This window comes from Ranitomeya variabilis, chromosome 2, assembly GCF_051348905.1.
Source record: "Ranitomeya variabilis isolate aRanVar5 chromosome 2, aRanVar5.hap1, whole genome shotgun sequence".
Taxonomy (NCBI): Eukaryota; Metazoa; Chordata; class Amphibia; order Anura; family Dendrobatidae; genus Ranitomeya; species Ranitomeya variabilis.
Window position 1 is genome coordinate 988903104 of NC_135233.1, and position 26678 is coordinate 988929781.

Consider the following 26678-nt stretch of genomic DNA (forward strand, 5'->3'; position numbering starts at 1 on the left):
CCTCACTGAGCTCGAGCTGTTTGCCAAGGAAGAATAGGCAAGAATTTCAGTCTCTCGATGTACAAAACTGATAGAGACATACGCCAAGTGACTTGCAGCTGTAATCGCAGCAAAAGGTGGTGCAACGAAGTATTAAAGGGGCCGAATAATATTGCACCCCCCACTTTTCAGTTTTTGAATTTCCACAAAAATTTAAAATAACCAATACATTTCGTTCAACTTCACAATTGTGTTCCACTTGTGAATTCTTCACCAAAAATTTACATTTGGTATCTTTATGTTTGAAGCATGCTATGTGGGAAAAGGTTGAAAAGTTCCAGGGGGCCGAATACTTTCGCAAGGCACTTTATCTATAGCTATAACTATGGATATATCTATCTATAGATATATTTACAGATAGATATATCTATCCATAGATAGATAGATATATCTATCCATAGATAGATATATCTATGTATCTATAGATCTATCTATATATAGATCTATTTATCCATCTCATTCCTTCAATCTATAGATCTGTCTCATTCCTTCAATCTATTTATCTCATTCCTTCTATCTATAGATCTTTCTATCTATCATCTATCTCTCATTCCTTCTATCAATCATCTATCTATCTCATTCCTTCTATCTATCTATCTATCATCTATCTATCTATCATCTATTTATCATCTGTGTGTAATGGAGTGTGGGTTGGACAAATGTAAAAGAGGAGGTTGGACAAGAAATGACATCACAAATTATTTTTTTTTGTTCAATAATAGATCTTTATTTAGCTTTCAAAAACGCATCAAATCTGCAAAAAACGCACCAAAAACACACCTGCGTTTTCTGCCAAGAGATGCGGATTCAGTGTGGAAAAATTTGCAGGCAAATCCGCAACGTGTGCACACGCCCTAAGCCACCTGAAGCCATTATTTCATAGGTGTCCATATGAAGGGATGGTTAACAACTAAGCAGACCCAACTACATACTTGTAACTTATCACCCGGATCTAAGCCTCAAATCTTCTGCTCAACTCATATTTGATGCAGTAATCATGAAGATATCTGCTTTCTGATCACTAGTTCCATTGCTTTATGCTAAAGTCTCTCCACAACCTGAAATGACTGATCACATTAAACTAAACAACAAATGTATATTGATATGTACGGTATATCAGCCCCCATGAGGCCTCATCAGGTCACATTAATATCTTCGGTTTTACACATAGGGTGTGGGACATATCCCACCGCAACAGAATTCAGTGGGATACATCACAGTGGCCTGTTACCACGAGATTTCCGTTTCGTAATGGTACACCGCAGTATGGAAGCGCATGGCCTATGACATTGTTCCAGACCTTTTTTGTTTGCAGCACATCATTGTCTTGGCCTACATTGGATATGCTTAGAGCGACGCCAAGGGTTTTCCTGGCACACATTTTAGTGTACATCATAAATGTGATGTGAACCTGACAGGAGGAGAACGTCGGTGATGCTGCCACAGGCGTATTGTGGGCAGGGCAGCGATCCAAGGCTGCTAACTGTCTGATCAGTACACGATGCCTGAATTCTTGTCCTAACCCTATGTGGGTGTGTGCTGCCTCCCTTCTGACTCACACAACAGGCAGGGACACATCAGGCGGCTTCACTAACAGAGCCATATACCATTCCTCAGAAAATCACACACAGGGAAACACGGGAAGTAGTGATGAGGGTCAGTGGTGCCGGTCTGGCCTCTCTCATGACCCTGTACTGATTATAGGGTAGCATCAGGCGATTCCCACCGGTACAGCAGTCGGTGTAGAGTCATTTTATTACAAATGGCAAGGGCAGATAGCCAGCAAAGAGCAAGTCACCTACAGAAATGTCCGCTCCGTCACATTAGGCGGCATTCACACCGCTAGAATTTTGCACATAGGGCTGTGATGCTCCCGATTCACACAGATGTGGGGAAACTCAAATAGTGTCACGAAGGTCCAATCATATCAGAGATATATATGTCAATTGTGGGCCATGTAAAAGAATTTACACTTGAAGGTAATCTTTCACCAGGTTTTTGCCACCTAATTTGAGGAGCATAATGTAAAGACACAGATCTTGATTCCAGCGATGTGTCACTTACTGGGCTACTTACTGTAGTTTTGAAAAAAATCGGTTTTATCAGCAAATTAACACTAAAGCACTAGTAAACCTGCTGGCAGGTAGCCCTCCATATTCATGTGCTCTATAAAACCCCACCCCCACAACTGATTGGCTGCTTTCTGCCTATGAACAGTGTACACAGAACGCTGCCAGTCAGTGGTGCGGATGGGTTATACACAGCTCAGCATTCAGAGAACTGGGAGATCTGCAGAAGTGAAAACAGGGATTTTATTACAAAAATGCAGCAAGCGGCCCAGTAGCGATACCTGCGGTTTATTTGTAAGAAAGCAGATTTGGGAATCCCACCTGTGCTTCTTTGTATGCACATTAGCCATTAGGTTTTGATGTGAGCAGACTTTTCTCTGAGAATGAAGAGTAATATTACTAGCATTTGTCAGCATGCTGATGCCGGAAAGTCTCTTCTGAGAATTACGGCCCGTCAGTAAGTGTTTCATGATTATTCACAGGTGCCTCGCGGATGGGCAACTTCATGTACAGTTTTATAAAGCTTCTGTCATGATCAAGTACAGGCAATAAAGACGTTCATGAGTCAGAGGCCTCTCATACAGCCAATCAGATTTCCTGCTTTGCACTGAGGAGTGGCAAACACCCTGAAACATGGGACTGCAAATGGAGTTTCTAATTTGGCTTATTATCCCAAGTCATGTGGTAAGGCGCGTTATAGGGTCGATATTGACTTTTCGGATTGCTAGAGTTCAAGTCCTTTGCCTCTGTGAAGAGGCTATTTGCTTATATAAAGAATTTACATTTTATACCTAAATCTAAGCATATAGTTTATAATACAAGCGGGCATCACCATATTAAACATAATAAAAGCCTCTTGGAGGGTCGGTTAGAAAAAGCTTTCCTCTACTGAGCTCCTGGAACCTGCACAGTCAGGTGCAATGATATTACAACCTCGAGGGTCCTATCACACCACTGTACTACAGCTATGTACCACTTTCCAGCTGATTGCCGCAGATTCTCAATTCAGAAACAGGACCGAAAATCCAGTACAGTACAAGTCAACAGGTGTCTGAAAAGTCCAAGCACATGAAACACTTCAGTGCTGCAGATCTAAAGGCATAACATGTGGCAGCACTGCTAAACACTACCCAATACACCGGCCATAGAAATCAATGGGCCCTTACTGTACTTCAATGTGCTACGATTCATCGGATACCCATACTACAGAGGTAGTGATGAGCAAATATACACGTTACTCGAGATTTCCCGAGCACGCCCAGGTGTCCTCCGAGTATTTTTTAGTGCTCAGAGATTAGTTTTCCTCACCTCAGCTGAATGATTTACATCTCTTAGGGTATGTTTCCACGTTCAGGAAACGCTGCTTGTTTGACGCTGCGCAGCGCTGCAGCGTCAAACAAGCAGCGTCCAGATGGTTCCTGCATAGTGGAGGGGATTTTATGAAATCCTGTCTCCACTATGCGTGGAAACCCACACGCGGCGGCCCTGCGACTCCGGACATGCTGCGCGTCTTTTCAGATCGCAGCATGCCCGTACACCTTGCGGGGACGCAGCGTCCCCGCAAGGCATATCACAGGGCCCTATGGGAGAGAGCGATCATCCCGGATGTGAAGAGTTAACACATCCGGCATGATCGCGTCCCATTAAGGGGGCGGGGCTTAGCGCCGAGCGGCGATACCGTCGGCCGTACGGAACGTGGAGACATAGCCTTAGCCAGCTTGATTACATGTGGGGATTCCCTAGGAACCAGGCAACCCCCACATGTACTTATGCTGGGTAACAGATGTAAATCATTCAGCTGCGGCGATGAAAAGTGAATCTCCGAGCACTAAAAAATACTCGGAGGTCACCCGAGCGTGCTCGGGAAATCTAAAGAGTATATTCGGTCATCACTATACAGAGGTAATATCCTTACATCATGGATCTGTTATACTATCAGGCTACCTTCGTGGTACACGTCATGGCCAAAAACTACACCGACAATATGTGAAGGAAGGTTTGCAAATGACAGCGAAAAGCTTTTACTGCCAACGGCCATTAGGTAGAAGGCCATGTCACTGCATAACTGCGCTGCCGTTATAATGGTACTAGCTATCTGCAAACTGTGCCACTGTGGCAGGGGCCTCTCGGCCGTAGTGTCCCATTGTAGAATTACTTCCCACCCGGTAGACAGGTGCTATACATGTGTATATATAGACAAAAATAAAAATAAAATACAGTAAAAAATAATAATAATAATAATCTGAACCTAAAAGGACCTTCCATTTTATACTGTCTAAAAAAAAAATTATGTCCGAGTACAACCACTGAAGGGGGATTTGTACACATACAGAGGTAAAAAGAGCAAAGCTTGTTAGCAGAGCTTATCCCGAGTCCATCTGCTTCCCATTGAAGGCAAAGCTGGCCTGAGAATACCAGATGCTCATCGTAATTACACACCGTCCAGCCCAGGATTACGTGGGAAGCCCTGACTGCGCCTTTCCTACCAGCCACACATGCCAACAACTGCCATTCACCTAACACGGCAAACAGTCACAGAAAGAGAATGTGCCAAATGTGAGAAATTAAAAACAACCCTTCTAAATACAGTCATATCTATACTGCAAACAGAAAATCACCTTATGAGACTATTAAATACACACGTGGCATATTTGCTGCACAGTTTGGTGAGGATTCTATACAGCAACTGAAGGAAAACCCCATCCACACATACTGTAAATGTATCTACTATATAATCGTGTAAGGGTCACTTCCGTCTGTCTTTCTGTCTGTCCCGGAAATCCCGCGTCGGTGACCGGTTGCGGCCGCCACCAATCAGCGACGGGCACAGTCCGGCCGAGAATTAGTCCCTCCCTACTCCCCAGCCGTCAGTGCCTGCTCCATACTCCCCTCCAGTCAGCGCTCACACAGGGTTAATGGCAGCGTTAACGGACCGCGTTATGCCGCGGTGTAACGCACTCCGTTAACGCTGCCATTAACCCTGTGCGACCAACTTTTTACTATTGATGCTGCCTATGCAGCATCAATAGTAAAAAGATCTAATGTTAAAAATAATAATAAAAAAAAAATAGTTATATACTCACCCTCCGTCGCCAACCAACCCCCCCCCCCCCCCCCCCCCCGGATCCAACCCAGGCCTTTCCCGCTCCTCGCGACGCTCCGGTGACCGATCCATGCATTGCGATCTCGCGCGATGATGACGACGACATAGCGGTCTCTCGAGACCGCTACGTCATCATCGCGCGAGACCGCAATGCACTCTTGGGACCGGAGAGTCGCGAGGAGCATCAATAAACGCCTCGCCTGGATCCGGGGGGACGACGGAGGGCGAGTATATAACTATTTTTTTTTTTTTCTTAACAGGGATATGATGCCCACATTGCTGTACACTAGGTTGGCTGTGCAATATACTGTGTGGCGGTGCTATATACTACGTGGCTGTGCTATATACTGTGTGGGCTGTGCAATATACTACGTGGGCTGTGCAATATACTACGTGGCTGTGCAACAAACTACGTGGCTGTGCAACAAACTACGTGGGCTGTGCAACAAACTACGTGGGCTGTGCAATATACTACGTGGGCTGTGCAATATACTACGTGGGCTGTGCAATATATTTCGTGGGCTGTGCAATATACTACGTGGGCTGGCAATATACTACGTGGCTGTGCAATACACTACGTGGCTGTGCTATACACTACGTGGGCTGTGTTATACACTAAGTGGGCTGTGTTATACTGCGTGCGTGGGCTGTTATATACTACGTGAGCTGTGTTATATGCTACGTGGGCTGTTATAAACTAGGTGGCTGTGTTATACGCTATGTGGGCTGTGCTATATACTCCGTGGGCTGTGCTATATACTCCGTGGGCTGTGCTATATACTCCGTGGGCTGTGCTATATACTCCGTGGGCTGTGCTATATACTCCGTGGGCTGTGCTATATACTCCGTGGGCTGTGCTATATACTCCGTGGGCTGTGCTATATACTCCGTGGGCTGTGCTATATACTCCGTGGGCTGTGCTATATACTCCGTGGGCTGTGCTATATACTCCGTGGGCTGTGCTATATACTCCGTGGGCTGTGCTATACACTCCGTGGGCTGTGCTATACACTCCGTGGGCTGTGCTATATACTACGTGGCTGTGCTATTTAAAAAGTGGACTGTTATATACTATGCGGCTGTGCTATATACTACGTGGCCGGCTGCGTACAATCAGCGACAGGCGCAGTCCGGCCGCGAATTGGAGCGGGATTTGAACCACGCCTCGCTAATTGGTCGCGCCCGGCCGGCCGAATCCTGTGTATGCAATGTATTATTCTAAAATCTTCATAAATAAACTACATACATATTCTAGAATACCCGAAGCGTTAGAATCGGGCTACCATCTAGTATATTATATATATATATATATATATATATATCGGAGATGGCAGTGAAGAATTAACATAGATCAGTAAATGATTAACACTAGTGCACACAGGCAGACCAGGCTTCAGATGACTGTCCGCTCAGCAATCTGTAATACGTGCTATGTGCTATGTGCACGCGTTCAGTAATTGGTTGCAGAAATTTCTGCACCATTTTTGCATCTCTTGGCAAAAACACAGAGGCAGAAACGCACATTTGACTCATTTTTGCATGCATTTTTCTTGCATTTTGTGGCGAAAATATGCTGAAAAAATGATCTAAGAATTGACATGCTACAGATATTTTTCTGCACCAAATCTGCCGGTCAGAAATAAGCAACATGTGCATGACACTTCAGTAAACTGTAATTGACTTTGATGACATCAGGATCCTTCAGGTTTTGTGACAAATTTGCAATTAAAAATGCATTAAAAATGAGGCAAAAACTCAACGTGTGCACATAGCCTTAGTGTACTTAGGCTTCCTTTGTTCTCAGCAGCACAGGTCCTGTTTACACAGAATACGCTGCCTAGAATGATGATCTTTTATGTAAACCAAATGATCATTTCACCTTACAAACAAGCGGTTTCCATTGCTCGTTGGGGGTTTGGCAGCCTGTTGGAACTGCATAATTATCGTGAATCGAGTGTATCTAGGATCAATTTTTTACAATATGGAGTGGAAATGCACCTTTACTGGGGATTTACAGTACAAACCCCTCCATGTCTGAACATACCCTAAAGCAGTGGTCCCCAACCTTTCTGACCTTGCGAGCCACATTCAGCTTAGAGAGAGGGTCACGAGCCACATTCAGCACTGAGAGAGGGTCGCGAGCCACTTCCAGCTCCCACCCCCTTCAAAGTAGTGTCAACCAAAGCCCCCATTACAGATATAATGATATCCAAAGCTTTTCCACAGAAATCACTCCAGAGCAGTACACTGAGATCCAGGGGTTCCCACAGTACCTCCATTCAGTATTCTCCCAACACACTGTTACATCCAGCTTTGAGCACCTCCTCTAACAGGCAGTACAAACCTCCAGTGTACCTAAAACATCTCTAAACCCCTAAGTAAATGTGCATCCAGACAGCGTCGGACTGGAGCACCTTGGGCCCACCAGAGAAAATCATTCTTGGGGCCCACTATGTAGCTACATAGCAATCAATACAAGACCACCAATTGTGCAGTAAAACACACTAATATCAGCGTATAATCTAAGGTAGTACACGTCTTAATTATGTAGCGGGAGTTGGGTGTTGTGAACTCTATTTTTGGGCTCCCTCTAGTGGTCACAAGCGGTACTGTGTAGTGTTGTCTTTCTGCAGGTTGGCAGCATCAGCTGGTTCGTTATCCTTGGTTGGTTTCCTATTTAGCTCACCTGGATACTCAGTTCCTTGCCTGCTATCAATGTATTCAGTGCTCTTCAGATTCCTTGTGTCTACCTTGCTCCCAGTCTCTCCAAGACAAGCTAAGTTTTTGTTTGATCATTTTTTGATTATCAGCGTTCATTATGTTTTTAGTCCAGCTCGCTAAAATGTGATTTCCTCGCTTGCTGGTTGCTCTAGGGGACTGAGTTTCTCCCCCCACACCGTTAGTTGGTGTGGGGGTTCTTGAAATCTCAGAGTGGATATTTTGTAAGGGTTTTTTACTGACCGCATAGATTCCCTTTTCTATTTTCTGCTATCTAGTATTAGTGGGCCTCATTTGCTGAATCTGCTTTCACCCCTGTGTATGTGCCTTCCTCTTACCTCACCGTTATTATTTGTTGGGGGCTTCTATATCTTTGGGGATTATTTCTCTGGAGGCAAGAGAGGTCTTTCTTTCTCTCTAGGGGTAGTTAGTTCCTCAGGCTGGCTCGAGACGTCTAGGATTTTTAGGCATGTTCACCGGCTACTTCTAGTGTGTTTGGATAGGTTCAGATTTGCGGTCAGTCCAGTTTGCCACCTCCCTAGAGCTTGTCCTATGTTTGTTACTTAGCTGGAGTAATTTGCCCTCAACCACTAAGGATCATAACAGTTGGGGTAGCCCCAGTGTCTAGGGCCCACCAATGGAACTGACTCCAGGGGCCCACTCTAAATTTCAATGCTCAGGCTAGGTACACCTTTGTTTTGTAGTATTTGTTAGGAGGCTCGGTAGTAAGCTTCATTATATTCATTAGAAGAATAGGTACAACATGCTGCACATTTTTTTTCCGCTAAAAAGATAGACACTCTAACGGAAACAACAAAGACCTGATCACTGTATTTAAAGGGAGCCTGTCACCCCCCAGGGCGTTTTTAAGTAAAAGAGCCACCTTCAGCAGCACTAAGGCTGCATTCTGTGAAGGTGGCTCTTATGCTTAGTATCCCTAGGAATGCTGAAATAATCACTTTTATAAATTTTGCGCCATACCTGTATTGAGTCCCGGAGGTATGTCTTCTACCCCGGTGTCAACCGCCTCCGAGACGTCAATCATCTCCCTCTTGCGTCTGTGCACCGCCTCCTGTGTTCAAAATACATGCCCAGCGCCTGCACTCTGCCAACATTTTTCAGGCATGCACCATGCGCACTGCCTCGTGAACTTACATCAGGCGAGTAACGTTGGCAGAGTGCAGGCGCTGGGCATGTATTTTGAACACAGGAGGCGGCGCACAGACGCAAGAGGGAGATGATTGACGTCTCGGAGGCGGTTGACACCGGGGTAGAAGACATACCTCCGGGACTCAATACAAGTATGGCGCAAAATTTATAAAAGTGATTATTTCAGCATTCCTAGGGATACTAAGCATAAGATCCACCTTCACAGAATGCAGCCTTGGTGCTGCTAAAGGTGGCTCTTTTACTTAACCCCTTTCGGAGCTCGGACGGGATAGTACGTCCGAGGTCAGCTCCCCTGCTTTGATGCAGGGCTCCGGCGCTGAGCCCGCATCAAAGCCGGGACATGTCAGCTGTTTTGAACAGCTGACATGTGCCCGCAATAGCGGCGGGTGAAATCGCGATTCACCCGCCGCTATTAACTAGTTAAATACCGCTGTCAAACGCTGACAGCGGCATTTAACTGGAGCTTCCGGCCATCCGGCCGAAAATGAGCGCATCGCCGACCCCGTCACATGATCGGGGGTCAGCGATGCATCAGAATGGTAACCATAGAGGTCTCAAGGACCTTTACTGAGGTAAAATACTGACCAAATACTGAGCGTGTGATCATGGCCTTAGTTTAATTTTTCTGTTACTATAACAATACAAAAAAAAAAACCTGAATACCAATGTGATCCTTAGCTACACCTGTTCACTTTTAAGCTGTCAAGATTTAGTATTTTTTTTTAGTTTCCCAGAGATCAATCTTTTTTATTTTTAAGTTTGTATAAGGGCTTGATTTTGACAATGCTGTCAACAGAGGATGCATATCATTTAAACTGGCGGTCCCATATAAAAGATTATTACTCTGTAGGCTTAGGGACACAAAAACAAATAAAACAAAAAAATTGAGCTCCTAGGTTGTGCACATGTCTTTTAGACGCCAGCCTGCACACATTGATTTTGTTATAGGAAGTGTTTTCAGGAACACAACATAGCTGTTTTTCCTGAAGCATCTTTTAGGGTATGTGCACATGTCAGGATTTCTTGCAAAACATTCCTGAAGAAAACCGGACATTTTCTGCAAGAAATCCGCATGCGTTTTTTTTTTTTTCGCGTTTTTTTCCCAATGCATTAAATAGTGGGAAAAACGCAAAAAATCCACAAAATGAATGAACATGCTGCGTTTTTTACCGCGATGCATTTTTTTCGCTGAAAAAAAAGCATCATGTGCAGAAAAATTGCAGAATGCATTATAATTGATGGGATGCATATGTATGCATTTTTTATGCGTTATCTTATTCTTATAGCAAAAAAGCGCAAAAAAACCGCAACGTGTGCACACAGCCTTAAAGGGGAACCTTTCACCCCCAAAATCGAAGGTGAGCTAAGCCCACCAGCATCAGGGGCTTATCTACAGCATTCTGTAATGCAAAGTACTGCAGTGTGCAGGCGCCGGGAAAGGTCAGAGAGGCCTGGCACCTGCGCACTGCAGTACTTTGCTCTGCCCTCAACAGGACAGACAAAGTACACCTGCGCCGGAGCCGCAGTGTGAAGACAAGAAGAGGACGTCATCTGATGAAGATAGGAGGTGCTGGACCGGACCGGGACCGCCCCTGGGTGAGTATAATCTAACCTCTTTTTCTCAACTTTCAGGATACATCGGGGGCTTATCTACAGCATTCCAGAATGCTGTAGATAAGCCCCTGATGCCGGTGCGCTTAGCTCACCTTCGATTTTTGGGGTGACAGGTTCCCTTTAAGATTTTCTTTTTTTAACAGGCATTATTCTTCTTCTTCTTATTATTATTATGAGTGTTAATAGTGAGCTTCTTGCTGCCTTCTTTCAGCCATTTTTCATCTTTGAAAACCTAAAGCTGTTAGAAGAAGCTGAAAAAGAGTGAATTTATGTACAAGTCATTTTTACACTGTGGATCATTTTATTTTATTTCTTATCATTTTTTTCAGGTGTTTTCCAAACAAACTATCGGTAATCCTAAAAAAGACACCGTGTGTACATAAGGTCACTATCGGGGTCCAGCGAGGCCTCTTTCCTCTGTTCTCGCCTCTGTCTACTGTGCTGTAATCTATCACCGAACTCAGTGGATTGTGACATCTTCATCAGACACTGAGTTCAGTGATTGATCTCAGCGCTGCAGACAACTTCACAGCTGCACCCAATCAACAAAGCTAAAAAGTTAGGCTATGTGCCCACGTTGCAGAAATGCTGCGGAAATGTCCAGAGCATTTCCGCAACTCCCTGCTGTTTTCCCACAAAACACAAGCGTTTTACAAGCGTTTCTAGCTTGCAGAATGCTTGCGCTTTTCCAAGCGATTTGAAGCATCGCTTGGAAAAGTGATTACCGTAACAGGTTGGTCAGACTTGTCAAGCATAGTGCTTGACAAGTGTGACCAACTTTTTATTATTGATGCTGCCTATGCAGCATCAATAGTAAAAGATAGAATGTTAAAAATAATTAAAAAAATAAAAAAATATGGTTATCCTCACCTTCTGACGGCCCCCGATCTCCTCAGCGGCGCTCCCAGTACGTTCTGTTCCCAGGCATGCTTTGTGCGAAGGACCTTTGTGACGTCACGATCGCGTGACCACAACGTCATCCCAGGTGATTCGCACACAGCATCCCTGGGAACGGAAGCCGCTGTGTGCACCGCTGTGAATCAGGAGGACTCCGGGGGCCATCAGAAGATAAGCATATCCCTATTTTTTATTTTAATTATTTATTTTTTTTACATGAATATGGTACCCAGGGCCTGGAGGAGAGTCTCCTCTCCTCCAGACCCGGGTACCATCTGCACATGAAGCGCTCACTTTACGCATGGTGGGCATAGCCACATGCGTAAAGTGAGCGTTTCAGTGCAATCCTATGGTGGCGGAATCACCGCGATTCCGCAGAAATAATGAACATGCTGTGGAATTTAGTGCTGTGTGATTCCGCAGTGGGAAAATCCGCAGCATGGGCACAGCAACTGCGGAATCCCATAGGATTGCATGGGAATGCGTTTTTTAAGTGTTTCCTCTGCAGCAAAAACGCAGCAGAAATGTATAAAGAACGCAACGTGGGCACACAGCCTAAAACTCAGTTGTTTTTGACCTTTTTTTTTTTTTATACCCCGAAGATTATGAAGTAATTTTTAAAATGGGACAATCCCCTTGGTAATTTTTTTTTACTATTATATTTTTGCTATAAATAACATTATAGATATATTATTAATTCTGCATTTAAAAGTGCAAGGTTTTTTTAAAGGTACATGAGCATTTTTTTGTGGCACGTTTAACTAAAGCATATATGCTTTTTTATGTCTGAATCCATCACTAAAAATGGCAAATGTATTGTATACCCATTCACTTACATAAATGCATTGCAGACATGCACACTGTACTTATTTATATAGTGTATAGGTGTGCATTTGTGTATACATTTAGGGCATGTGCACACGTTGCGGATTGGCCTGTGTGGAATTTTCCGCACAGAATCTGCATCTCTTGCAGAAAATGCAGGCCAAAATGCTTGCGGATTTCATGCGGATTTGCTGCGGATTGTCATGCGTTTTTTGATGTGCGGATTTAAGTAAGTGTATAGTCAATGGGTGCAGAAAAGCTGCGTTTCCGCACAAAGAATTGACATGCTGCGGAAAAACCCTGCAGCGATTCCGCACGTTTTTTCCACAGCATGCGTACAGCGTTTTTGTATTTCCCATTAACATTGTGTACATAACGCCTCAAATCCGAAGTGCAATGCCGCGCATCCAAAAGCGCTGCGGAAACGCATCAAAATCAGCAATGTGTGCACATAGCCTTATTCACACACAGAAATAAGATAGATGGATCTCGGGCAGCAAGCGCTGTGAAGAAGATGGGGATCTCCTGTCACCATCACAGAACAGCAGTGGGGGAGACATTGTGATATCAGCAACTAGAAAGCAGAAAGGGTAGAGGGGGCAGGGAGAGCACAGATGTATGGGGCAAACAGGAAAAACAGCTTTTGTTGGGGTGGAGGACAGAACAAGCTCAGGACAGAGACATAAACAGGAAGCTCCAGTACTCACTTCAGGTCAGCACTGTGTTCCTCTGGAGCTCCCCTCCCCCTCCTGACCGTGCCGACAGCAGAGCTTAGAGCTTGTCTGACAGCAGCATGAGAGAGAGGCCATCTTCTATTCACTTCACTTTCTTCAGCAGTGGCTGCACAGCTCTCCTGGCCCCGCGCTCCAGCAGCGCCTGACCTGGTCCGTGCTGGTGGGCAGGGCTTACTGCTGTGAGCGGCTCCAGCAGCATCTAGTGTAGCTCAGGGAAATGGTTGTGCTGAGCCTCTCTCCCCCCATCCTAGCCAGAGACTCGGGGGAGGGAGAGAGAGAAGGCAGAGATCCTGCCCGCACACTGTTCTCCCCACCCTATGTCATAGCAGGCAATGCAGGAGGCTCCTGCCAGAAGCTCAGCGGGGAGGGGCGGGGCTTAAATCATGCATGCAGTGCAGGGCTATACTGAGAAGAAAGAGACTGTCGGAGTCAGGGGCCCACCGGGGGATCCTCCGGTTTCCCGGTGGGCCAGTCCAAGCCTGCATCCAGATCTGCAATTCTGTGCAGGGCTACTCACAAAATTCACCATTTTGAGATGTGCTTTTCATACCTGTTTGCTAGACCTGGACCTAATGCATCAAGCTGGCAGACAGTCGCGAGCCACAATTCATGGGGCCGTGAGCCACATGTGGCTCCCGAGCTACAGGTTGGGGAGCCCTGCCCTAAAGAATATACACACAGTTCTTTTATGGGTCGCTTGCTCAAAAAACATTTGAAAGATTCTTCCTATTCATTTCTATTGTAAAACTACTTTGAGGTTCATGTTTATTTTTTTTTGTATGGTTTTTTTCCAGCTTAGGTTTTGAAACCCACCTGGTGGGAGGTAGGAAAATGTATGTCACTTCTTTGTAGCACTCCCTGATGGAAAAAACTGCGAACTAGACACAGTTCAACCTCCAAAAACAGTTGAGTACTCTTCCAAATTGCTTCAGGAAATTAAGAACTCCTCCAAGAACTCCACTCAAAATAAGAGTTTCCTGAAGCAGTTTTCACTAGAAAACGTGTGGGTTGTTTACCACCTCAAAAAGTAAAAAACAACTTCTGTGTACACATACCCTAAATGTTTAACCACCAAGATAATATTGTTTAACCACCGCAATGGTTCCTACGGGTGTGGCGAGAGATAGCAGCCAGCAGGGCGTGTTTCTTGTAGGCCACAAGTGAATGCTCAGCCTATACTCAAACACGTGTGCGGATTTCTTGGCTCTGAAGAACCTTCCTTTCTTCTGTCAGGTAAGAGCAGAGTCAGTTTAGATGCGTAACATCATGTACAGCACCATGGAACCAATGGTGCTATATAAATAAATAATAATAATAATAATAACAACATCACACACTCCATAACTATAACCCCTGAGGTTCACACGGCAGCTGAACACTGAAACTAACATTTACTATCAGTCTTATCTGAGGGAATGAGGTGAATCTAGAAATAATCTACATTACATGCTTGGTAAATTCATGAATATAATTTTCTAAAGAAGCCAACATAATGGTAGGTCTGAAAACGAATGAATAGGTCCAATCTCTGGAATTTAGCAGAATAGGACATTTGGACCAGCAATATACTAAAGTGTATAATTAATCTTTTTGCGAAAGAAAAAAAATAACGAAGAGCATGACACGTGACTTATAAAGTATTTAGAGTAGAAAACGTACCCCTACTTCGACAGAGAGAACAGTGCCATCCAGAAGTAAAATGGAGGAGCATGAATCCTGGTTTGTGGCCTTGGCAGGTGAAGAGAAGGTCATGCTGAGGGTCTGTCCTGGCTCAAGTGTACTAATTCCAGTGGTCCTTTGGGTACCTAGACGGGCCCCTGGAGTCTGCAGCACACGGTAAGTGCCTTCTATTTCTCCCATTGTGGTCAGTTTCTGAAACAAGTAAAAAATAAAACATTATTAATCATATTCACATTAAAATTAATTCAATAAAAGTCTGTTAGCGTCTTTTTGAAGGACTATTCGGGTATGTGCACATAACATTTTTTTCAGGTGGGTGCACTCCAAAACCAAACTGAAAAAACACTCAGATAATGCTGAAATGGATGAACATTTGCATTGACATGTAAAAATGACCGGCTGTACATATGTTGCGGTTTTGGAGAGTCTTTTAACTGATTTAGGGTTCAAAAGATGCCAAGCGGGTGAAATAATTGAGCTGATCATCAGGCATTTTCCACTCTGAAGATGCTCAATAGAAGTCAATGGTAACTCTCAAAAGACAACTGGACAATGCCTGGGCTAAGGCTACTTTCACACTAGCGGTTTTTGCAATACGTCGCAATGCGTCGTTTTGGCGAAAAAACGCATCCTGCAAAAGTGCTTGCAGGATGCGTTTTTTTCACCATTGACTAACATTAGTGACGCATTTGCGACGCATTGCCACACGTTGCAACCGTCGTGCGACGGTTGCGCCGTGTTGCGGCGGACCGTCGGATGCAAAAAACGTTACATGTAACGTTTTTTGCTCCCGATGGACCGCCATTTCCGACCGCGCATGCGCGGCCGGAACTCTGCCCCCACCTCACAATGGTGCGGCGGATGCGCTGGAAAAATGCATCCGCTGCCCCCGTTGTGCGGCGTATACAAAGCTAGCGTCGGTACGTCGGCCCGACGCTCTGCGACGGGCCAAGTACGACACTAGTGTGAAAGTAGCCTAATGCTGTGCTAATGGTGTGGAAAAATCGGCACGGAAAAAGCAGTAGATTAAAAAAAGGACCATGTCAATCTGTATGCGGATTTGCAGCATTTCTGCACCCATCCGCAAAAAAAAAAAAAAGAGTGGATTTTGACCGGCATTTTCTGCCAATTCTGCCAAGAAATGCAGAATCTGCACAGAAAATTCCAGTCTAATCCGCAACGTGTGCATATAGCCTAAAAAAAATACGACATGTCAAAAACGCACAAAAAGGTACCAGGAAACTAAAAAAGATGTAAAAAAAAAAAGACAGCTCAGGATACGTCAACTGCACTTAAGGGTCTTCCTCATGTAAAAACTTGGCAGGTTGGCCACATGTAAAAGACGATGTGTGCACATACCCTAAGGGTATGCTTCCACGTTAAGTATATGCAGCGATTGTACGCAGCTCCGCCCAAAGCGCTGCCGGCTTTTGTACACACGGTGATTCCGCCTGTGTTCATTGAACCATGCGGAATCACCGCATCCTATACATAGACCGTGTAATTTACCTTGCAGAGACTGAGCGTCTCCGCAAGATAAATAGACATGCTGCGGTCTATAAAGACGCTCCGCATATCCGTATACGCAGGGCCGCCGCCTGCGTCTTTGTACGATAGTGGAGATGGGATTTCATTAAATCCCCTCCACTATGCTGTAACATCTGGACACTGCGACTCTATGCAGCGTCCAATCCGCAGCGTTTCCTGACCGTGGAAACATAGCCTTACAGTCCAGGCAGTTATCCTGTTTATCCAGTTACCAAATGACATAAATACAATAATAGCAGGACACATTGATCTGTGGTCTTTACTACTTCTAGACCAGAGACCAGACTAGTCCAGCACTGGCCACGGATGACTTCGCCCAGCACTGCTAGAGGTGACTGACAAGTCTCTCGCTATGCTCTCCGGACAGATCTCTGAAGTATATTTGTAATTTCAAAAATATACCTGACTATATAACAATCATGTAGCCGGGCTCTGATTCATTCTGCTCGTGGTTTGGGCAGCATCAATCAGGTGACAGGGTAAACTTAAGGAAAATAAATCGTTTTCTGCAATCTGCTAGCCTTCATGATATCAGTCTATTCATCACTAGAGAATCTGTCCACAGTTTATGCTGTCTGACACCAGCATTGAGTGCTGATAGAGATCTCTTCATCGGGAGCTGCAGTTCCCCTGTCATTGATTGATTGACATATTAAAGTAAAAGAAGAAAGGTGTCAATCAGTGGAGCATACTGTAGGTGGAAAAGCCACAGGTATGAATACCAATGGCCCCACTCCACTGCTGGTGAAGTAACAGGACTTTATGAAGCTGCAGCGCTCATGTGACATAACCAATGTCACAGGATCACCGGGGAACATAGCGCTCGCAGCGGAGGAGCAGCACTATTCTGAGAGGTAAGTATCGTTTCTTACTTTATTCAGCACATTGAAGACATTGAAAAGGTGTTGACGAATAGTGGACAAGCACTTTAATAGAAATGAATGGAAAATATTTTTTGCAGACCATTATGTTACATTCCTGGATAAAAATACTGAAAAGGAAACAGTTTGCCATGTATGAAGAATACAATCCAAACACAATAAACTTATTGTATCACTGATGGTCTGGAAACAAGAACTCCAGTCTTACTGACTTACAAGTTGCAAAACCAGTTCAACCAAGACATCCTCTTATTATCCAAACAAAACAAGTGAAAAATAGAAGAAAGACAAAAAGGAGAGAAACCTGTGGCTAATGTTACACTAAGGCTCTGTTCACATCAGCGTCATGGCTTCTGTTCATAACAGAGTCAGATCCGTTGTACGATGGATCCCAATAGTGTTATTGTTGTCATCAAATCTGGCATGAGGCCCCAACACTATATTTACTGACAAAACTGCCATGTCCTGATCAGGTACAGGATGAAACATCAATGCTTGACCCCCAGAAAACTGCATTAAAATTTTTCCAAAAAAAAATCAGACATTAAAAAAAAAAAAAAACATGACATGGTTATGGTTGCCAATTTGCAAGGTTTTCAGTTTTCCACCAATGGAGCAGTGTGAGGGCTTGTTTTTTCCATTTCGAGCTGATGTATTTAATCATACAATTTTGAGGTCCAGAAGACAATTTGATTTTTTTTAGGGAGGTTTGGTGATTGAAAAGCCATAATTGTGACGCCTTGATTTTTTTTCTCATTATGTCGTTTACTCATCGGGTTCATTAATTTTATATTTGGTAACACAGGACTTTTACAGAAACAGACAAATATGTTTATTTTTTCTTTTTTATCTCATTATTTTTAATGGGACAAAAGGAGGATGATTCCAAGTCAGATTATTTTTTTTCATATTTAAAACTTTGCATATATATATTTTTTTACTTTAGATTTTAAATCACCTTAGGACTAGAAATCTGCCTCTTTTGAAAGCTGAACTTTGGTACCCCACAAAATGGGACGTGATTGCAGACAGTGGCAAGTTAACGGTTAACAGCTCCAGCCATGGCTGTTAGACAGTTACAGGCTATTTAATATAACCAGCATCAGCCACGTGGGAAGGGAACTCACCTCCTGATCCCCCTCTATAAGCCAGCCCGGATGTACAGTTATGTCAATATACACAAATGGGTTAACTCACTTATCACTTATAAAAAGAATAAGTGAAATATGTATGATCACAAGGGGCAAGTGATTTTTTTCGCTAGTCCATGTATGAAGCACTATTGCAGCTTTTTTATCAGACCGATTCCCTGAGAATTTTTATTTAAGAAGAATAAGCCAGCCTTTAGATAAACTAAACCCCTTAAAAGGTACAATCTGAGTAAAGAAAAAAAAAGTATTCCATGTTTGCAACATGCTCATCACAATCTGAAAAAGTGGGCAATGAATACCAGGCAGGGATGTGGCCAACAACTTTAGACATGTTTGCAACACCAGTCTTGATTCCGTCCTATTGTTTCTTTCCAAAGCTAATCTTTCATCTGAAGTTGCTATACTTGCAATGTGCAGCATATTAACCACTTAGGCTACTTTCACACTAGCGTTAACTGCATTACGTCTCAAAACGTCTTTTTTCAGAAAAAACGCATCCAGCAAAAGTTTTTGCTGGATGCGTTTTTTCCCCATAGACTTGTATTGGCGACGTATTGCGACGGATTGGCATACGTCGTGTCCGTTTTACGACGGATGCGTCGAAATTTGGCCACACGTCGTCGGCAAAAAACGTTGCTTGTAACGTTTTTTGTCTCCGCCTAAAAAACGTGTCGCAACGCATCCTGTGGCATACGTCGTTGGCTACAATGGAAGCCTATGAGCGACGGATGCGTCGGGACACGTCGTACGACGCAATGCAGCGCTGCAATACGTTTTTTTGCACTGAGCATGCTCAGAAGCTGGATTTTGTTGCCAATTGGCCAGACACCCCCAAATCTATATAAACCTGGCCTGGGCCTTCAACCCCACATATGCCAGCAAGACCCAGAGAGAAGACTGCCAGCCACAAGACCCCAGCCAGCCACGTATTTAAGTGCCACGTATTTAAGTGCCACGTATATAAGTGCCACGTATATAAGTGCCACGTATTTCAGTGCCACGTACTATAAATACTATAACTACGTGGTTATACGTGGCACTTATATACGTGACACTTATATACGTGACACTGAAATACGTGGCACTGAAATACGTGGCACTGAAATACGTGGCACTGAAATACGTGGCACTGAAATACGTGGCACTGAAATACGTGGCACTATGACTGTCAGAAAATGTTCATTAAACGGTTAGGGGTGAGGTTAGGGGTAGGGTTAGGATCCCTTTATCATCATCCGTAGTTCATTAATCGGATGTATCCAGAGTCGCCTCCGTCTCCGTTGCTGCAGAAACATCCTCCGTTTTTCCGCTGCCGCCTCCTTCTCCCGCACTATGATATCCAGGCGATTCGTCTCAAAGATAATGTCGGTAACCAAACTAGCAATGCTCACAAGAACACCTTCCATCGCTGCCACAAAACTAAAACCCTCAAAGATGGGCTGTAAAAACAGTAACTATATAGTTTTCCATATTTTCCAGTAGCCAATCAAATTTGGGAGCCTCCCTTTTAAAAACGGATCAGTCGTAAAAACGGATGCAACGGATGGTAAAAACGGATGCAACGTATGCAACGCATCCAGTATTTTCGACGGAAACGTTTAACGGATTTGCGACGGATCCGTCGAAATGCTGTATGCGTTGCATACGTTTTTCACTTTTTTGACGCATCCGTTTTTTCGGCAAAAAAACGGATTTGCGACGTAATGCAGTTAACGCTAGTGTGAAAGTAGCCTTACCGACATGTAATGCCATAGTACGTCACATATCGAATGCTGGTGTGAATAGAGGGCACAAGAGCTGAGCCCGCACCATACCAGGGAAATACTGGCTGGGATATTCCTGCAACATCAAAAGCTGGAGCTTGTCACTACTGTTTAACCCAGTGATTAACACCGCGACTTAGAAAGCGCAATCGCAGGCCTTCATAGGAGAACGCGTCATGTTATCGATATTCTGCATTACTGGTTGATTGAAGTATATAGAAAAAGCGATCAAACAATTGATGGTTTAAGTCCTTTAAGAGAACTATAAAAAGAAAAAAAATAAAGTATAAAATTAAATCTGGAAAAAAAAAGTCATGTTCTCTCCTTTAAGGCTATGTGCACACGTTCAGGATTTCTTGCAGAAATTTCCTGAGCAAAACAGAACATTTTCTGCAAGAAATCCGCATGCGTTTTTTTTGCGTTTTTTTTTTTGCAGATATTTCCGGAGGTTCCCAATGCAATAATAAAGTGGGAAATCCACAAAATTAATGAACATGCTGCATTTTTTACCGCGATTCGTTTTTTCCGCGGAAAAAAACGCATCATGTGCACAAAAATTGCGGAATGCATTCTAAATGATGGGATGCTTAATGTATGCGTTTTTTTCGCGTTTTCATAGCGAAAAATCTGCTACGTGTGCACACAGCCTAAAAGTAAATAAATAAAAAAAGAAGGATATTTGGTAGCGCCAGTCCAGTGGGGGGTCTTAGCAGTGACTGGCATATACAGATGACTGTCAACCACTGATAGGATCACTCACTTATCAAAAATATCACATGAAGAGCAGGAGTGTAAAAGAGTTATCCAGGAGTATTTAATTTATTTACTATGTGCCTAAGAACTAAAAGGCAGATAATGGCTAACTACCTGTTCTGCCCTACACGGATCTTTGCTGGCACATAGCGCTCATGACAGCGATTCAGCAGCTTCCGCTGATGTCACCTTACAGTTCACCAGCTTCTCATCCGTTCTTCTCTGTTGACAAGGTATGACTGCTGACGTCTTGCTGACTAACAGCCGACTCCCTGCTGCCTAACTGCGGGGAGCTGGTGCCAATCAACATGATGTCAGCAGTCACAGCCTGTCGATGTTGCAGCCAGGAAGAAGAATTGCTTTTTTGACGTGGAGCAGCTGAATCGCTGGCAGGAGCAGTCAGTGACAGCTGTGCTGCATAGAACAGGCAGGTTAGTTAGCAATGTATGGTAATTTTTCGTCCCATAGTAGAAAAATAAAATAGTCCTGGACAAACCTTTAAGTGATTAAAACACAAGTTATACTGAATCTTTTCTCCCAAAACTAAATATCAATCCGCTCAGCTCCCCTGCTCTACAACATGGTGTCCGCAGGGTGCCTGGCATTTTCAAAATGACAAGTTCCATAAAAAAAAAAAAACAAAAAAAACAAAACACACACCGACTAAAACATGTTCCACGTGTCTCAAACTGATGCACTATTTTTAGGTCATAGCTATGTCTAGGAACTGTGTCTAGGCATTTATACCTCAGAAACACATCACCACAGGAATGTATGAGGACTATAGGAATGATAGAATATTTCCTTTAGAAGCGCCGGCCCTTCAGGAATACTATCACTACTACATCTACAGGAGTCTGCACTAATGGGTTGATGAATACACCTATATATACACAAACTAGCAAATGCTGCTTTGCAGGGTGAGGGCCACATGTTGTGCCCTAACAGCCATGTTCAGACATGTCCTTAAACTGCAAATTGAGTAAGATTATCACATTTCATGTAATAAGCAATGAAAATGAACTGAAATGTCAGTTATCGTCAGGCAGCAGTATTTGCATGCCAAAAACAGGAGTGACTCCAAAACACAGAACCGGTGTCAGACCTTCAATAACAGTCTGCTTTTGGCATATAAACACGGATGCAGAAATACTGACCATATACTGACATGTGAATACGCCCTGACACGGTACCCCATAATCCATTCACCTCCATCCAGTACTGTACTTACTAAAGTCTGCAATGGCCGGTTACACCTCACCGGATCTAGCCGTCTCTAAGGCTGGATTGAGACGTCCAAGTTTCACAACCTGTGTTCGGACCACGATTTCTGGATTGACCACAGATCTCCTGACCAAACATATCTTCCTTTTATTTGCCTGTTGATCTTAGGTCTGGAGACCTTCTGCTGGTCTGGAAATCATGGCCTTGTAGATGGACCATGAAACTTTGACGTGTGAAGTTGGCCCAAGACCGACACCATTCATACTGGGCACCGGTAACAACCATTCAGGCATCAGTCAGACATCCACCTTTTTCTCATATGTTAAAAACCTTTTTTAATATAGTGTGCTAGATCTATTTTGGTCCGTGTGTCATTTCTTTACAATCTGTGTACATTGTCGATGTTTCTTGTGGGAAAAAGAAAAATGATATAGAGATTTTTCAAAGCTTCTCTTACCAAATGCTCTATTAAATTTCAGCACTTGTATAAGAGACGGATGACATCAGAGCACTGTTTTTGCTTTTTTTTTTTTTGCAGACCCATTCACTAGAATGGGCAGGTTAGATCCGCAACATCAGATAAAAGAAAACCAAATGCATTATTTGGGAAGGGGGAGGGTAAGAGAAAAATAATAATATAGTAACGGATGTGTATCTTGGAATTTTCTCTAAACACATCACAGCGGTAAGATTCAGCAATGTGAGAGGGGATTAAAAAAAAAAAAAAAAAGTCCTAGACATGGAAACACGCCCTACCGTCAGCCTAACACAATGGCTCCATTTCACATTACTCCAGAATGGGGATTTCTAAATCTCAGCAATTGTGGTAATGAGGAAGGATTATCAGCTCCTTAACCATCAGTAGTGATTAGGGTTAATTAGCAGGGCAATCCCAGGAACATGACTGGTGATCTGCCACATGATAAGCCCAAAGACACTTCATCAAATACCAAAGAAGGTTGATCAGAACCCGGCAAAGGAACTGCATTGCTTTCAATGGTTATTATTATTATTATTAGATATGTGGATTAATTACCTGAAGCCCCCATACTTATTAGATGAAAGTCTGCCACACTCGCAATTTTGGGCTGGCCCGCAGACTGACGGCCAATGAGGCAGAGAAGGATTACAAAGTTGGCATACCAATTAATGGCGGGGGTATGTGTCTGACCGCCTATGGGCAACATTCACTGTCAGTTCTAACACATTAGGCCCGCAATGTGTCAATCATGTTCCTCTAATATTATTCTCGTTACGGCTTTTGTGTTGTGACAAGAGATACAATAAACACATATTCAATATTTCTAGCACTTTTTACATGGTTTGTGATAAAAAAATAAAAACTCTGCAATTGATTATTACATTTTTTCAGTCTTGTGCAGCAGACACATGATGGTGTTAGAATAGATCTGCCTGAGACATCGCTAGTGAAGGATGTAAACATGTAACGGACCGAAACGTGGCCAAAGAAAGCGTGGGGGTTAGGCTAATATAATGAAGAGAGGACAGGAAAAAAAAGCAATTAAAAGCAGAGATGAGAACGCCGCCTAACGAAAGTATCTGTCACAGAGATACGAGCTGATGTAGTCTAGAGGACTGAAAGCACTCGTCATTGTCTGGGGCATTGGCCTGAAGCTATTTTTGTGGGCTGCATGTGAACGAAGTCACCATTTCTCCACTGCTCCAGTATGTGCATGAACTTGAAATGGTGCAGACATTTACACATAGGAGAGCTTTCCAACTTTTATTTTACCCTTAAAGGGGTTATGCAGGACTATTTAATTTTCGTTTTTACTAAACTACCTGCCTGTGTTGCTTGGTACCGATCTCTGCCGGCACAGACCGCTACCGGCGATTCAGCTGCTTCCACTGACATCAAGTGGACAGAGCGGCGGCTTCTCTTCTGCTCTGGTGACATGGCGCGACTGCTGTCGTCATGCTGATTGAGAGACGGCTCATCGCTGCCTCACTGCAGGAAGCCGCTGTCAATCAGCACGGCGCTAGCAGCCAGGTCCCATCATTGACAGAGTAGCCCAGAAGAGTTGCTCTGTTGATGTGGAGCAGCTGAATTGCTGGCAGGATCAGTATCTGACCGCTGTGAGCCGGCCCCAGATAGAACAGGCCGGTAGTTGACTCTGCCCGCTTCTTTTTTCACTATGGGCTTAAAAACGAAGTCCTGGACAATCCCTGTAAATGGAATCTGTCACCAGGTTTTTGTTACCCCATCTGAAAGCAACATAATGTAGGGGCAGGGACCCTGACTCCAGTAATCTAACACTTGCTTGTCTGCCTGGTGTCATTTTGATAAAATCAGTGTTTTCTCTGCCGCAGATCTATCAGTTCTCTGAATGCTGAGCTCTGTATAGCCTTGTCCACACCACTGATTGGCCACTTTCTGCCCTTGTACAGTGTACACAGAAAGCTGCCATTCACTGGTGGGATCTGGGTTATACAGAACTCATGCATATGCTTTACTACATGGCAGGAGGTTCAGGGCTTGTGCACACGCTGCGGATTCCATTGCGGAATTTTCCGCAGCGGATTTGATAAATTCACAGTGCAAAACCGCTGCGGTTTTTACTGCGGATTTATTGCGGTTTCCTCTGCGGGTTTTCACCTCTCACTAAAATGTTAGACTTGATCTGCCGTGATGATGCTCCAGGTCATTGCGAGCTTGCAGATGCAAAACATGTATAGGTTTTTTTTTATTTAAAAGGTAAATAAAAAAAAGAATGGCGTCATTTTCTGAGACCCGTAGAGTCTCCGTTTTTTGAGATCTTGGGCTGGGTGAGGGTTTATTTTTTGCGCACCAAGTTGACGTTTTTAACTATACCATTTTGGTGTAGATACGATCTTTTGACCACCCATTATTGCATTTTATAGCAATGTTGCGGCGACCGAAAAAAAACAACCTAATTCTGGAGTTTTGTTTTTCTCGTTACACCGTTTACCGACTGGATTAATTCTTTTTAGATTTTGGCGTTTTTGAACAGAGCGATACCAAACGTGTATTTTTAATAATTTTCTTATTGTTTTATTTTGAATGGGGCAAAAAGGGGGGCGATTTGAACTTTCTTTTTTTTTTACTGGCTTCAATAGTCTCCTTAGGAGACTTGAAGCTGCAATATTCTGATCGCTTGTGCTACACATAGCAAGGCTTCAGTCCTGTTTAGTATAGCAGGAATGCTCATCTGCTATGGACGCCGGCCACGCTCATAGCAGATCGGCAATGACAAGTATGGGGATTAGTCATGGAAATCAAGCCGTGCCGGAACAGATGCAGGCTGAGCGCCGGAACCCGCATCTAAGGGGGAGACACGACATATGATGTATGTATACGTCATATGTAATCAAGGGGTTAACATAATCGATCAAATTCTCTCGCATGAGATGATCATTGCTCGTGGGACTTCGGCTAAAAGGTAAGATCATAATCAACAAATATGGAAGAAACGTAATAGTTAAAGGGGCTGTCCGCCAGTAAAATATTCAGAAAAAGTGTCTGTCCCATTTGGATTACATAGCACTGCTGTAGCCGATTGGATGCGGTGGTCAGGTGACTACAAGAGTGTCATCAGATATTTATCTTATGACACGCTCTTTTAATCACCTGACCACTGCAGCCAATGACAGACTGCAGCGGTGTTGTAACATCCAAACAGAGCGGACCTCATTTCCAGAGCTGGTGGAGACATGTGTATTGGCATGCGCTGGATGCACAGGCGCGCTGGATGCACAGGAGCACTGGAAAGTGAGTCTGCCTCCACTTATTTTTTATCAATCCATATTTTACCACTTTATAAATACTAAGTATTTTAAAGCTTTCTATAACGCGCTTTTGCATATATACATGCCATTTGTATAGCATAGCTGTAATCAAAAAGTTCTAAATGAAGATCTGTCAGGTTTGTTTCCCACGAGAAAGTATTACTCACATAAGACTGAACCCAACAAACCAGGACATGAATGTAAGCAGGAGGAAAGTGCTGCTCAGTCTCCAGGCAATACTGTTGGGTTTTACCTTTTCCAACACACCAAAAGAACATGTAAGGGCAGCACATAAATACTGACGGTAATGATCACATTTCCCAGTGACTCATTCCATAGTTCACTCCAGGGAAAATGTACAAGCAGATTACACCGATGCAGTGGAGGGATTACTAATAAATAGTCTTTATATTTCGGTGTCTGATGCCATTAATACATGTAATAGGAAGAAACAACAATAGTGATGACATTATGAGAAACCAAGAGTAAAAGGGGGCGTATTACAAACAATTATCAATAATGACCTCTGCTGGTCCAGCACTGACAATGTACCATACATCAATCACGCCACCGCTGCAGCTAATCGCTGGCTTCTGTGGTCATAAACCATATATGCATAATATGCATACATCACCACTGAAGCCAGTGACTAACTATAGCAGTCACATCAACCAAGGATGGATGCAAGTCATTGCTGCACGACTGCTGGGGACCACCAATACAACCACATTGGAATGGTGG

The 26678-nt window shown here is 43.7% G+C and overlaps 1 protein-coding gene across 9 annotated transcripts in view; it reads right to left on the reverse strand.

The window, feature by feature from the left end:
• FARP2 (FERM, ARH/RhoGEF and pleckstrin domain protein 2) overlaps nt 1–26678 on the reverse strand; it is a 120511-nt gene that overhangs the window by 84647 nt on the left and 9186 nt on the right. For all 9 annotated transcript variants that reach the window (XR_013221949.1, XR_013221948.1, XM_077291002.1 and 6 more), the window contains exon 2: nt 14829–15041. Coding sequence is in view for 7 of the 9 variants with exons in the window: in XM_077291002.1 (XP_077147117.1) it covers nt 14829–15041 (213 nt within the window). In the remaining 2 variants the exon portion in view is untranslated. The remainder of the gene's footprint in view (nt 1–14828; nt 15042–26678) is intronic.